The sequence below is a fragment of the Globicephala melas genome, chromosome 17 (genome assembly GCF_963455315.2).
Source record: "Globicephala melas chromosome 17, mGloMel1.2, whole genome shotgun sequence".
Lineage (NCBI taxonomy): Eukaryota > Metazoa > Chordata > Mammalia > Artiodactyla > Delphinidae > Globicephala > Globicephala melas.
The window spans coordinates 51798272-51814745 of NC_083330.1; the positions used below are offsets into that span (position 1 = coordinate 51798272).

The window sequence follows — 16474 nt, forward strand, 5'->3', positions numbered from 1 at the left end:
CTAGAGATATGGATAGCTGCTCTGGCTAAGCTTTAGGAGAGTTTAACATTATAATTAAGACAAAATAGTAGAATTTATTCAGAAAGCGATCTCACATAAAAACATCACAAGACGCTAAATAAAACGCTACCAAGCACAACCCTTATAATTGGAGTTGTACATGTTTACAAACCTGGAAAAGTATATAAAAATATACTTATAAAAATAGTGAAACTAATTTTTATTTTAAATAATTAAGTTGTTAAAGTAATAAAAAGGGTAGATTCAAAGAGTAATATATATAATTGTTAAATATTGTGAAAATCTCTGTTAAGTAAAATATACTAGTCCCTGGCTATAAATACCACAAATATAAACAGTAATGATTATAGAAAAATGTTCTCTGGAATACCTTTAAAGAATATGTACTCTTTGTATACAAATATAAATTTCTCCTGAAAGACCTTTTTACTCTTTTCATTCTAAAACATTACCTTCATTCATTCACTCATGCATTCATGAATGAATGCAACACTGAGAAAACTTAGTGATTCTACCCCCAAGGAACCTTCTTTCAGTTTAGTATGAAAGATAAGAACGTGTAATTAGGACACCTATAATGAACAGAGGTTAGCTTATTTATAAAAATTATTATTGACAATACTAATATGCTGGATTTTCAAACACCAACAAGTAGACATTAGTATTTGTTTATTCATTCATTATTTATTAAATATCTAATCAGGTAAGATAATATATAGGTTTTAAAAACATTTTTGGTAATTACAAAAGTATTAAATTGAACAGTTCACACTACTTAGGTGGTATATTTTATAAAAGACCATTCTGGGAAATATAAAGGAAAATAAAGAAAAATTAAGCACCTATCTTGACCTGGTAAAACTCATAACCTAGCTGGGAGGACAAATCAGATATATTTTACACAGGAGCTCTATGGATATTTGAAGTAAAATTACCTTTGATTTTCTCTGACATGTCTTCATCCTTACTTTCTTCAAGATTTTGACCAACTTGAACAAATGTAAAGGACTTGTAAGAGACAATCATTAGACCATTCCCATTGGGCTCAATAGCGGCATAATGGGGCACTGACTTTCCACGGAGAATATTACGCTTAGTAATTTCATATTTTTTTTTATCTGTAAGAAAATAAAGCATTTTAGAACAAAAAAATTACAAATAAAAAACTATATAATAAAAATATTTGAATATATTTGTATATTAATTCTAATTTAAACTAAATATTTTAAATGTACTATTAAAAAGCACACTATTAGGTACCTTTTTAAAAAGGATAAAAAAAATTTACAACCTAATATTCTGTAAATAAATCCCTATTTTAAAATACTGGGTCTGCACCTCCTAGAGAAATGGAAATAAAAACAAAAATAAACAAATGGGACCTAATGAAACTTAAAAGCTTTTGCACAGCAAAGGAAACCATCAACAAGATGAAAAGACAACCCTCAGAATGGGAGAAAATATTTGCTAATGAAACAACTGACAAAGGATTAATCTCCAAAATTTACCAGCTCATGCAGCTCAATATTAAAAAAACAAAAAACCCAATCCAAAAATGGGCAGAAGACCTAAACAGACATTTTTCCAAAGAAGATACACAGACTGCCAACAAACATATGAAAGGATGCTCAACGTCACTAATCATTAGAGAAATGCAAATCAAAGCTACAATGAGGTATCACCTCACACCAGTCAGAATGGCCATCATCAAAAAATCTACAAACAATAGATGCTGGAGAGGGTGTGGAGAAAAGGGAACCCTCTTGCACTGCTGGTGGGACTGTAAAATAGATACAGCCACTACGGAGAACAGTATGGAGGTCCCTTAAAAAACTAAAAATAGAACTACCATATGACCCAGCAATGCCACTACTGGGCATATACCCTGAGAAAACCATAATTCAAAAAGAGGCATGTACCACAATGTTCACTGCAGCTCCGTTTACAACAGCCAGGACATGGAAGCAACCTAAGTGTCCACTGACAGGTGAATGGATAAAGAAGATGTGGCACATATATACAATGGAATATTACTCAGCCATAAAAAGAAACGAAACTGAGTTATTTGTAGTGAGGTGGATGGACCTAAAGTCTGTCATACCGAGTGAAGTAAGTCAGAAAGAGAAAAACAAATATTGTATGCTAACACATATATATGGAATAAAAAGTAAGTGGTTCTCATGAACCTAGGGGCAGGACAGGAATAAAGATGCAGACATAGAGAATGGACTTGAGGACATGGGGAGGGCGAAGGGTAAGCTGGGATGAAGTTAGAGAGTGGCATGGACATATATATAATACCAAATGTAAAACTGATAGTTAGTGGGAAGCAGCCGTGTAGCACAGGGAGATCAGCTTGGTGCTTTGTGACCACCTAAAGGGTGGGAGGGAGATGCAAGAGGGAGGAGATATGGGGATATATGTATATGTATAGCTGATTCACTTTGATATAAAGCAGAAATTAACACACCATTGTAAAGCAATTATACTCCAATAAAGATGTTAAAAAAAAAATACTGGGTCTGATGAAATCTGTTCTAGATTGTGGTGTCCAAGTGGTAGCCACTGGCCAGAGTAGCTATTTAATTAAAATTAAGTAAAATTTGAAATGCAATGCCTCAGTCACACTAGCCACACTTCAAGTGCTCAAAAGCCACACATGGCTACCTGCTATCACACTGAGTGGCTCACATATAAACACGTCCATTTTGGAAAAACTTCTATTGGAGAGCAGTGCTCTAAATCATAAAAGTGACTGCCTTATCTGAAACATCAACCTCTGAAAAAACTACCGGTTCCTTCACTATAGCCAGCCTGTCTACTTTCTCAGCCAGTATATGACAAGTGTCTTCTGAAAAAAGCTACAAACTGATGATACCAGAAAAAGTGTGGTGTGGACTATTTTCTTCCCATTCTAGCTACTGATAAGGGTTTTTTTTTAAATGAAATATGTTTATGGTAGAAATGATTTTTATACACATTCAGATATAGATCTATTTGCCTACTATAACCAAATATAAATAACTGTACTTGGAATTTTTAAGATATAAATAATTAACTGTATTCTGAGTTTCTGGTAAATTAACTGAATTTATTCTATGAAAATAAGGGGTTTTTGTCTTTGTTTTTTGCTTTAAAAAGTACCCAAACATTTCAGTTGAGTCCGTACCTTTACTTATATTGTTACTGTGGGTAACAAATTTTTATTACAGTGGGTAGTGCTTGTAAGCTTCATAATGAAGTCAAAAATCATAACTCAAAGTCATGAGTTACACATAGTAACACATATACATACATAATAATACAATTTGTTCTAAAACATCTGTCAGTGTTTTTTCTCTAAATCCTCACCTACATTCACACATTCACTTCATACATATTTAGGAATAGACTTTTCATTTCATGAATGAAATAAAAACTCCTATTTTTCCTCCACAGGTACATGCACAGCAAAGAGTCCTAGCTTCCTCTAAAGACCCAAACTTAGACACTGTATATTTTATTGGATGGTTTTTCCCAACATGTGTGGGACAGAAAACAGTAGGTCTCAAGTGAATTATTCCATGGCTAAATGAGTTGGGAAATGCTGGGTCAAAATTAAATTTTTTCTATTCAAAATTTCTAGAAACTTGAATATGCTTAATGTGAAATGGAGATATCGTATGCCCACATTTTCAAACTTACTTGACCATAAAATATAACTTATCAAATGTTCCACTCAAAAGAGTTTAGAAATATAACACTGCTCTGTAATGTTCAGGGAAAATAAAAAGTAACACAATTATGTTAGTAATTCAGGGACAAGAGGAACGGAGATATTAAGAAAAGAAAGTTGTGAGCCAAAGAATGAATTTTATATTTTTAAATCACAAAAAATCAAAAGAATATTTAAAAACATGTAAAAATTATATAAAATTCAAATGTCAGTGTCCATAAACACCAGAATACAGCCTTACTCATTCATTTATGCATTCATCTATGGCTGCTCTTGCACCACAACATCATAGTTGAGTAGTTATGATATAAGTCAAATGGTTACCATCTAGCCCTTTACAGAAACTTTCTAACACGTAATCTAAAGTCTTCAGTTACTGTGTTCCTCCAGAGATAAAACTACAACACTGGAAAGAAAAACAAATTACATTAAATATTTCGAAGAACAAATCTTGTGTCTATATGTGTGTGTGTGTGTGTGTGTATGTGTGTGTGTGTATATATACATACACATACACATATTAACATATACTTTTGTATATATTAAAAATATACACTTAAATTATTCCAAAATTATGTAATAGTGTCTCCTTTTACACAAAAAGGCACATCTGACTATGGAAACACATTATTATTTTTTTATAATCCATACCTAAGGAGAAACTATCTATAAATATTCATTCCACTGGGTGGCAGGTACCAGAATCCTAACACAGTTCCTAAGAAAAAGCAAATAGCATTTACAGGAACTTCTTTGCATTTCAAAACCTACTAAATTACGGCAACCACTACAGAGAGATCAGATTTTTGTTGTTTTACCTTTACTTTTCTTATTAATAGTGACCCACTCCAAGGAAACATAGAAACCACTTCCTTTCATATCCAATTCCTCTTTCTCTATTCGAAGAAGCAGGGTAGCTATCGAATGTTCTTCAGCTTTCAGCAATGAGATACTGTGAATTATGATAAAAGGATTTCCAAGCTCTTCATTAAACATAATCTACAAAAAAGAAAAAAGATGACACTCACAAAAATGTATTAGATGAATGTATACGGCACAGAGGAAATATACAGAATTCTGACAATCCAACAAATAACTCGGATACTATCCATATTTACTACAAGGATACAAAAATGAAAAAAGCCCTTAAATAAAGCTTACAAGTTTAAATCATATTGCTTGAAGAAAAAACTTTTGGAAAATATCTAATTGTTTAACAGAAAAAACTAATCAGTACTCTTGGCTTAAAAACAAAGAAAACAACAGGGCATCCAAGCAGCATCTAAAGGAGAAAGGGAATTAAAAGCAATCTTCTAGAAAAGAATTGTCAAGTTTAAAGAATGCTCTGTACAGGACATGAGCAAGTCAACATGCATTACTGCATCTCTTCCCCTGTCTCATCTCTGATATATTTCTGCTTTCTTCCTCTTAGTTTCTGAATACAGTTCGTGTGTATTTGTGAGTGGGTGTGTGTATGTCTTTTTCCTTTTGTTTTTGGTTTGGTTTGTTTTTGTTTTCTGGAAATTTACAAAGGTAAGAGTCAAAGGAATTAGAGAACAAATCACAAAAACTTTCTTGTTCTTCAAAAACAAAAGAGCCCACTTACATTTAAAAGGTATAATTCCACCAACTCTATTTAAATACTGAAGCTCCTTTTTAAAAAGCGAATCAAAGCATTATGCAAAGACACACAAAATCTTATCAAATTCTTTTTATAAGACAAACACATAATATAAAGGACTATTATATTTTTATTAAATACCAAATAGGAGAGGTTTTAAGACTGATTTCTAAACAAGCTTTTCAAATAAATGAAAAAATAAATAGCTGAATACTAATCTGAGACAAAAATTAGCTTTTTTATTCTTTTTAAACCCATTATCTGGAATCCCCTCATATCAGCTCCTACCTGAAAGCCTTGTAAAGAAAAATGTGCTTTACTCCAATGTTCACAGCAGCACTATTTACAATAGCCAAGACATGGAAGCAATCTAAATGTCTACTGACAGATGAATGGATAAAGAAGATGTGGTATACATACAATGGAATACTACTCAGCCATAAAAAAGAATGAAATAATGCCATCTGCAGCAACATGGATGGACCTAGAGAATATCATACTAAGTGGAGTAAGTCAGACAAATACCATATGACATCACTTATTTGTGGAATCTAAAATATGATACAAATGAACTTACTTACAAAACAGAAACAGACTCAGACACAGAAAACAAATTTACGGCTACCAAAGGGGAAGAGGGATAAATTAGGAGTTTGGGATTAGCAGATTCAAACTACTATATATAAAACAGATAAACAACAAGATCCTACTGTATAGCATAGGGAACATATTCAGTATCTTGTAATAAACTATAATGGAAAAGAATATGAAAAAGAATATATATATGTAAAGCTGAATCACTTTGCTGTATACCAGAAACTAACAAAACATTGTAAGTTAACTATACTTCAATAAAAAATAAAAGGGCTTCCCTGGTGGTGCAGTGGTTGAGAGTCCGCCTGCTGATGCAGGGGACACGGGTTCGTGCCCCAGTCCGGGAGGATCTCACGTGCCGCGGAGCGGCTGGACTCATGAGCCATGGCCACTGGGCCTGCACGTCCGGAGCCTGTGCTCCGCAGCGGGGGAGGCCACAGCAGTGAGAGGCCCACGTACCGCAAAAAAAAAAAAGTAAAAGAAAATTTAAAAAAAAGAAAAGTGTGCTTTAATATCATCATTTTCTCTTTGTGTTTGAGCAACTCTGCCAAAATTATTCGAATAGGAGAGCTTTGAAATCCATTCTAAAGTCTTCCATAAGCAGGGATAAAAAACCAAAAACACCTCAAATACTCAAAACAGAGATGACAGACATGGTTTTTTACAGTTGGTTGACTGGGTTCTGCTTTTGTTTGGGGGACAAGAAGAAATAAACCACAGGGAGAAAAAACTGAAAGTTCTGCCAAGCACAAGTGGCCAGTTTACTGTTTCCTTCTCTTCTTTCTCTCTCATGAGACCAGAGGAGTAGACGTCTGGACTCTTAAAAATTCTTAGGCTGAAGTTTCCAGTCTTCTGAACAAACCTAGCAAATCAACTGTGATATTGTTGATATAGAGCACCCCCATCACATTAGAGGCCACACATTTGGAAACAGGCAGTCTTCCTTGCCTTCTTTTATTTCTCTTTCTACATTTGAGTCATCACCACCACGCTTGCTTGGCCCCCTTAGGCCCTACCATGCCCCCGTCATGCTCACCTTTAGCCTCCTCTCTTACACGAATTCCCCCAAAGTCTCGAAACTCTACTGAGTTATTTCTCTCAAAGCGACCAATATCCCTCAGTATTCCTCCCACCTCAGTAATGCCCAAGTCCCATCCCTTTCCCACTCCCCCAACCTCCCCAGAGAGTGTTGATTTCATTATGATAGTACAAATACTGAAGAGGATGTGGAGTGAATTTAAATTTTTAATTCATTTACAAAATATTATTGAAAGCCTAATATGTGCCAAGGAGATATACACAGCAGAAACCAAATGAAATATAAACCCATATGAATTTCCTTCTGGTGGAATATGTGGTGTTATTTTTAATCTGAAGGTGAACAAGTTCAGTGTGTTTCTTACTACTGAAAACCAACAGAATCCACACGGCTTGATAACAGATAAAATCTCATTCATATCTCTCCTGCCCATCATTCTCCAAATTCCCTCCAACTATTTCAGGTAGCTGTGCTATATACCACATTGCCTCAGCAAGAAAAAAAAAAAAAAAAAGTTATTACTGGAGGCCAGAACAGAAAATGTCACCATGTCCAATAACTATTTGAAACTGTGACTACAAAGGCCCCCCCTATAAACAGGTTATTGTTGTTCTGATAATTTACTGTGTTTTTCGTTTAGTTTTTTGAACATACTACAATTTGGAAGTATAGCATTTGGTATAACTTAGTAAGAAAGGTAAACCACTAAGGCCTTCTTGGTTTTTCTCAAATTAAAGCCTGGTCTTTGTAGGCATCTATTGGTCTAATAAAAATATTTTATAAGATGTAAAATATTAAATTTATATCGCTTTAGCTACCCAGAACGAAAGGCCACCTGCTGAGATTTAGACAGTAGCAATATCACATTGTACTTATTAGCACAACTCAGTGTCATTCTTCTCTACCTTCAAAAACTGTGGCTCTAGAGAAAATAATTCCATATTTATTACTATTAAAATCCTAACACCTGCCCCTCAGATTTAAGTCTGTTACATTGTTTTTAAAAAACTGAAGTAAAAATGACATCTTGGAGACTGGTACGTAACTATAGTTATTTATTCTACAGTATATTTTTCTAAGTTGGGAATACTCTGGTATAGTTACTATTTGACCAGTTTAAACATACCAGACAGTTAGCAGAGTGGTGCAGCAGTGTGCTGGGCCCTTAAACATACCAGCAAATAAAACAAGAGTAGAGGAGAAAAGACATGACAATGCAATTTTCTGGCCAACTCTTCAAGAAGAAGGAGGTGGCAGCATCATTGCTTAGTGTACTGCTTTACACTTATAAAACACTCAATAGGTATCTGCTGAAAAGCAAATGCAATTCTTGACAACTGCACGCACCCCAGATCAAAACAGGAATAGCTAATATATCAGTTTCATAAAAGGTATACATTTTATAATTTAACTTAAAAAGATATCCAAAACATTATATATTATAAAAATCAAGAGGTCACATGTAAACTATCCCTAAAAAAGTGTTATTTCAAAATCATTAAGATCTAATTTGAATATACTTTCCAGACTTTGCTCAGTCTAAAGAAGAAAAAAAAAAAACTCACCTCCCATTTTTCAGAAGCACTATTTCCACGTTCACCCGTTCCAATGAGATACAATCTTCCAGTTCCATCTGACAAGGTAACCCAAGTAGAAGATGTGAAATGCATGGATGCGCAAAGGCGATTGTCATATGCTATCAAATCTGTAGGAAGTCGAAACACCTCTCGTGGTTTTCCTAAGGCAGTGTCCTGAAAAGAAGCCAAACATAAATGAATCCCGCCCTCTCCATGACCCATACACACACAGAGTAAATATCTTCAGTGCACTGGTTACGCTCCTCTTCAAGAGTAGGTGCCTAATTCCCCTGCCTTTCAGTGTGAGCTGTCCCACTGACTCACTTCGAAGAAATAAAAGTGATGGTATGTGACTTCTCGGACTCGGTCATAAAAGACTTTACATCTTCTATCTTGCTTTCTCTTGGACTGCACATGGCAGACACACATGAGGAGGAAGTGAGGGCTCCTGACAAAAACCAGCACCCTGTGAGTGAATCATTTTGGGAGTGTACACTTTAGCCCTAGTAAAGCCTTCAGATCACTGCAGTCTTGGCTGACACCTTGGCTACATTCTCTTGAGAAACCCTGGAACAGAACCACCCAGCTAAGCCACTCTGATTTCTCACTGAAACTGTGAGATGACAAACATTTGTTTCAAGTCACTAAGCTCTGAAGTAAGTTGTTACACAGCAATATGGCAGAAAACTAATACAATGCAGTAATCTAGTCTTCATTCTTCTAAGTTTAAAATTAATGATCAGTATTTTTAACTAATTGGAAATACTGCATCATGTTCTAAATGCCGACACGGACATTCCTGTGGTATGAAAATGCTGTATTATGTTATTAACAGCTTGGGTTTTTGTTGACACATTTTTATCATGTATATGTCCTTACAATATAAAGTTGTAAGATGGATTACACATCATTAAAATGTTTTACAAGAAAATATATAAAAAGGGCTACAACTGAGAAAATAAACTTCCTCTCATACACCAAACTGTATTCAATTCAATTAATTTTTTTTAATTAATTAATTCATTTAGTTTTGGCTGTGCTGGGTCTTCGTTTCTGTGCGAGGGCTTTCTCTAGTTGTGGCAAGCGGGGGCCACTCTTCATCGCGGTGCGCGGCTCTCTCACTATCACGGCCTCTCCCGTTGTGGAGCACAGGCTCCAGACGCGCAGGCTCAGTAGTTGTGGCTCACGGGCCTAGTTGCTCCGCGGCATGTGGGATCTTCCCAGACCAGGGCTCGAACCCGTGTCCCCTGCATTGGCAGGCAGATTCTCAACCACTGTGCCACCAGGGAAGCCCTCAATTAATTTTTTATTGTTGCTTTAGTTTTTAGTTAACAGGTTTTCCTGCAGTACAAAAATAATCCTTGATTCATGTATTTCATTCCCTACTCCTAGAACTGTTTAGATCAATATATGTACATATTAAAAAAAATTAAACTATGTCCTTATTAGCCTCAAGTTTTTTAGTGACCCACTGTTTCTTTCTAAAGCATGCAATTTTCTTTAAAACAGCAACTTTCCTTCTTTCTGTACTCATATTTTACTGATTTACATAATATTGCATTAAATAATGAAAATGCAACGACAAACACAGCTGGCATAAAGTTTTTAGAATGACAAAATCTGGGTATTAGTGATGTAAAGCTCAACTAACAGAAACAGAATTGTAACAGCATAGTACTGAGTAGCCTACTGGCAATAAACATAAGCTTACAGTGGTCTTCAGTCAGTATGTTATTCAAAGAGAATAGAGAATATCAGTTAACTCAGTTAGTTAAGTGAAGGTCAAGTAAGAGAAATTTTACTGCAGGCTGATGTCTACGTAGGCATTTAGAACATGATGTGGTATTTCCAATTATTGTGAAGGAAATGGACTGGTCAACAAATGATAGTGGAACACTAGGGACATTTAGGGAAAAAATTACACAAAAATATTCCTTACTCCAGATAGATTAATAAACTAAATGTCTTAAGGGAAAAGTAAAATAACTGTGCTAGAAGATTAATAATGTTTTACTAATCTCAAGGTGGAGAAAGCCTTCCTATGTAAATAAAAGACATATAGGAGGTAGAGAGAGAAATACTTGGCACAAATATAAAGCAGTACTAATATCTATAACATACGAAGTACCCTTAAAACTCAACAAGACAAGGTTATTAAAATTTTTTTAATGGGAAAAGAATATGAACAGGAAAACTATGGCTTTAAAAAAAATGAGCAAAATGCTCAAACTCACTAGTAAAAAAAATATATGATTAAAATAATAAGATATCTCTATTAGCCAGAAAAAAAAATATCAGACTGTTAATGTCTATTCTTGGCTAAGGTGCCCCGCTGGTGGGAACAGAAATAAGTATAGGCTTTCAGCAATGATTATAAATCAATTTTATCATGCATTATATACCATTTAATATAATTCCACTTCTAGGAATTTATATTATAAGAATACTTGCACATGTACACTAAGATCCATATAATGAGAATGTTTATTTTAACGATGAAAATGAAAAGCTGTGTCAATAAAAACTAAGATACAACCTAGCTATTTATCAACAGTAAGTAAGAAAATAGCAGCCCTTGGCATCCCAGTGCTAGCCTGGTAGTATCACCTAGGCCTTGGTTTTGCTATGAGCTGGTGACACTAACAGCTATGTTCTCCTGATGAACATAAACAACTTCACAGAACATCGTCATCAGACAAGGCCGCTGTGTGACCTCTGTCACCATAACAGAACAAGACAAAAACAGCTTCACCCTGTAATGGTATCTGAACACAGATAAAACATGTACATTGCCAAAGCTACAAACAGGACCCTAATCCATGCCACTATTACTAACCACAGCTTGAGCCTTGGCCCAGTCTTCTTCCCTCCTTCTGGATAAGACTTATTAAGATATCCATCATAGAATTATCCAGTTTCCTAACAGTATCCAATCCAGAGCAAAGCCCCAGTCTCTTAAATCCTCCCCCCAAATCATCTAATATAAGCTCAATCCTACAATAAGTCCTTTCTAACATCTTCTGAGATACCCTATGGTTCCGCATGGTATGCATTCTCCTCTGCTGCGAAAAGTAATAAATCCAATGTGTTCAACTATAGATGTGTACCTGGCATCATGTCTGGAGAGCATTGGCAGAGGAATGGTTAACTGTGGAATAATCATCCTTTGGAATACCAAATAACTGTTAAATATACTGAAGTAGATTTACAATACATCAAAAAGATCACCAAGATAATAACAGGGAAAAAAGATGCAGAATATGTATAAATCCATGTACGTTGAAACAAACACTGCGATATGACAGCACAGAGTAAGCTGTAGACAGACACGTGCTATTCTGTTAATAGCGTTTACTATTAGGAAAATGAGATCAAAGTGCAACTGGTGGTAAGGGAGATTGGGGGTAAAGAAGAATTTTCCATTACTGCTTCAAATACATTGCTTGACTGTTTTTTTTTCCATATTGAATAATTTACGTGTGATATACATAATTAAAGGATGTGAATAAGATAAAATAAAATGGAACTTCTTCCTCAGAATAGTTGTTTCAAAGTAAAAGTTTCTAGTGGTCTCCTCCATTACATGCTCTTCACTATGTCTAATCTAGGGAAGCATTATTAGGAAGCCACTATTCTTCATTTCATATTCAATTATAAAAGTGGCTTTAAGCCATCTTCTTTTAAATACAAGGTTCCACATAACTGAGATTGCTAGGTACCTAATTATCAGATAAATGAGTGCAATATCTAGTAGAATGATTAAGATATTCAAGTCTATAAATGTAAAGCCAAAATTAAATTAAAATTCAAAAGAAAACATACAGTATCTTAAAGTTATATGATAGTTTATGTGAAAGAACCTAAATGTTCCTGATTTTTGAAAACTAATTCTCAAAGAGTACATTTTAATTTTAAATGGACTGTACCAATAAAATATTTTCTTGTGTAAATTAGAGTACTAAATTATTTCTGAATAACCTTCAATAACAGTTTTACAGTGTCCTAATAATAAAGCTTTATGTAATGTGCATCTATAATGTCCTGGTCCCACCCAATCATTTTCTTCCTCCAGCCAAAAAAAAAATTAACGTAACTATGTTCAAACCTGTTGAAAATCATTCTAACATTTCACAGGTGAATTGCAAATGAATTAAAATTTCATTGATAAATGGAGCACTTATTGAATGACTACAATGTACAGTATTGTATTAAATAAGTGCTTTGACTTGTTGCCATCTCATTTAATTATTTCCAAACCCTATGAAGTTGAAATTATTATCCCACTTTAAGAAGATAAAGAACTCTGTGCAAAAAGATTAAATAATTTGCCTGGAATTCCACTGCTAGAAAATGGCAGGGCCAATATTCAAATCTTGGTTGACCACACTCCAAAAGCTGGTCTTTCCTGTATTCCACACTTTCTTGAGAAGAAACCAATTCTCAAGTTTTTCTAAACAAATGATACCCCAGAACTCAATGCAACTTATAGAATAACTCCCCATCCCGCCAAAAAAAAAAACCCTAAAAACTACCATATTCAGTTTTTCTTTCAGGCTAATATATTACGCAGTATTTTAATTAGATTTCTGAGTCAACAAAACATAATACAAAAATCTCAATGTCCACATATTGTATATAAATGACACTAAACAGTAAATAAGTACTGTTTTCATAAACTGTACATATTTATGAAAACATCTCAAAACCATTTGGGGATCTCTTAGTTACAACTACAAGGAGACAAGCTCTGAACTAACAAAGCATTTTTCTAATACATGTACATTTACAGAAAACACTATTCAAAAAACTGGTCAAGCTAAATTAAATAAGGATGCCATTTACTAGTATTATTAGACATTGACATTTAAAATTTTGCCCTTTTAAAAGGGAGTGATCTCTTTCTGGAGAAAGGCTTTTATCACTAATAACTATTAATTTTATTTGGAAGAAAAAAAAAAGTCTTCCTTTTTCTGCCCCCACCCTTTTTTTTTTTTTTTTGCTAAAGCTTTAAGGAAGGGTGTTTTAAATTAATTGCAATTTGACTGAGTAACATCTTTATGTACCACAAAGCTTTCAATAATGCATTAAGCACACACAGTTCCAAGAACTTACTCCACTCGTTTTTCTTTAACCAGGTAAATTACTGGCTCCCTATTAATAAATTCAGCTGTAGAAAATAAGCTAGATTCAGGTCTAGATAAGAACATATTGGCATACAACTGAGCTGGACTAACAAGCAACCTCACAAATGCATGCTTCAAATGGAATCCAGTAACTCTCCTCTCCATCTTTACATGCAATTTAAAGAGGCACCACAAGATGACGCTCTTCTTTAGTAGCAAAAACATGAGTTTTTCAGATAAACGGAAAAATAAATTAGGACAAAATTAATTCCATAAATATTAAGAAACAGAACACATTACTTTAAAATAAGCCCTAATATCATAATAAAATGACAAAATAATAAAGAACCAAATTTTAAAACACAATTTATTCTTCTTTCCTAAGGAATTTTCTACTTCCTAACTGTACTTCCTCCCAATTGACATTTCTCTAAAATTAACAATTGTAAACCACAAGTTAGACTGACTTAGAAGTGTAATGCCTCTATAAACCTGTGTGTTGAACTGCTGCCACCTGCTGGCTCCTGACAAACCTAACGGTCAAGCAACTTGTGGATTTCCTTTCTTGGGCCCTACAGCCTTCATCTTGACCACAATAGTGTTTAGCCCAGATTAACATGGATGGTCATTTTTGTAAATCAGCCACAAGAAAAGAACCTCTCTGGGATTTGTGCATGTGTGCCTTTGACTCAAAAAAAAAAAAAAATCAGACAATAAAATGTATCTTAGAACTGTTTTCTGCTTTAAAAAAAGTCAATGAGTATCGAGCAGCCAATACTCTCCACCTGCCACCACCACAGTTCAAAGAGCAAGTCAATTTCCTTTGTTGCTGATCAGAAAAATAATAACAGATTATTCCAATCTGAAACTATTCCAGTTCCAAAAAGCTCTCCAATTCAAGGAAGCCAGAAAAAAACTTTAATCAAAATCTGACAGATATCAACAAAATCAAAACCAAAAACCAATATAACTTGTGAAAACAAATACAAATATTACAAATGTCAGCAAATAGAAACCAATAATGTATCAAAAGAATAACACACTCTAACCAAAAATAATTTATTCCAGGAACTTAAGGAATTACGAAATTAATTTTAAAACTACAATATATCAATTTAATTCACTACACTGACAAATTAATAAAAGGCACACAATCATTAATAGGTGGGTTCTGAAAAGGCATGCAATAAAATTCAGCAGGCATAATAAAAACATTAAACAGAAACAGAAACTCAAAGAAGCAACTTTAGAACAATAAAAGCTATTTATCTAAAACTGACAATAAGTATTCTCTTAATTTAAAAGCCATTACAATTAAAATCAAAAGCTAAACAGGGATACTTGCAGTCCACATTATTATTCAACATTGTCTCAGAGGTTCTGTCTACTAACCTCAATAAGACAAAAATAAAATGATGCAGGAATGTTATTTCTACTTTCATAAATACTGGAAAAGGAGAGATAAAACCATTTCCTTTTGCTAAGGATGGAACTGTCTATGTACTTTGAAAACCTAAATGGGAGTAGGTAAAAATTACTCAATTGTCAAATAAGGTGACTGCTTATACAACAAATTGTCTTTATCAATAAGCATCTAGGAAAGAAAACAAAAAACTATATTAATGAGAGGCAGAAACCATAAAATATTCAAGAATAAACTTAATAAGCATAAGATCAAGGGAAAACTATAAAACTCTTACTTAAGGACATAAAAGAAGATCTAAATAAATGAAAGGACATACCATGTTCTTGGGTAAAAAAAAAAAAAAGCCAATTCTCCCCAACAAAACAAACTATCCACTCTAGCAAAACACTGGAGATTTCTCTAATGAAAGTTTTAACTAGACTGACTCTGGCCATCAGGCCTAGCTAAGCACAGGGGTAAAGGACACCAATGAAAGAAAACAGAGGAATTAGCAAATCCCCACATATTAAAAGATGAGACTACAAGCTCTTTTCTTTCCTTTGGATCCCAGAAAGCCAAAATCAGGCCTTAACGCTTCTCAGACAAGAAACCAGAGGACTCCTCTCTGAGGACACCTGCCAGCCCAGGAGATATAACTTACAAAAACTAACATTCAGGTCAGGGGATTCTCACTCAAACATACAGTTGTCACTTAACAGTTGGGGAAAAAAACAAAAAAGGTATATATAGGTATATGGTAGGTCTTTTTGATAGAGGGTCTAATAAACTATTTTTAGAGTGGGTATTATATCTTTTTGACTAAATAATTCAAGGACTTTGTAATCCAATTGCTAAAAAGAGAATACATATGAAGTGCTAAAAGAATTCAGGGATGAGAATGAAAACTGAGAACTAGGAAAGAATGCACCTTGTAGAAACTTTCCCAGAAGTCATGCATTCTAAATTATAGTTTCCTTATTGCTTTCGAAGAGGAAAAAAAAACACAACTTTCCAATTTTACCAGGAAACTAAACAAATTTAAATGTACAGTATAATTAGGAAGATGTACATTGCTTTGAACATGTACAAACATACAAAAGAGGTTGTTATTTCAATGTTAAGTTCAAATTGGGGAAGAGAGGGAAGGAAGCTGTTCATATTCTACTGTAAATTAATAAGCTGGAAGAGACTTTACTTTGTATACTGCAGCATTCCCAGTGCCTACAATAATGCATAACATATAGAAAGTATTCAATAAACATTTTGAATGTTGAATGAATAGTATTAAATTAGACTATGTGACTGAGTTAGGCTCCATAAGTAAATATTCTTAAAGAATATCCAGATTTTAGATTTGTCTTTCTAAACAAAATATAACG

At 34.1% G+C, this 16474-nt stretch overlaps 1 protein-coding gene across 2 annotated transcripts in view; it reads right to left on the reverse strand.

The window, feature by feature from the left end:
• Positions 1-16474, reverse strand: part of NUDCD1 (NudC domain containing 1) — an 89901-nt gene that overhangs the window by 53120 nt on the left and 20307 nt on the right. For both annotated transcript variants that reach the window (XM_030863103.2, XM_030863102.2), the window contains exons 3-5: positions 8556-8741; positions 4555-4735; positions 957-1139 (exon numbers count right to left, since the gene is read on the reverse strand). In XM_030863103.2, coding sequence (XP_030718963.1) covers positions 957-1139; positions 4555-4735; positions 8556-8741 — 550 coding nt within the window. The remainder of the gene's footprint in view (positions 1-956; positions 1140-4554; positions 4736-8555; positions 8742-16474) is intronic.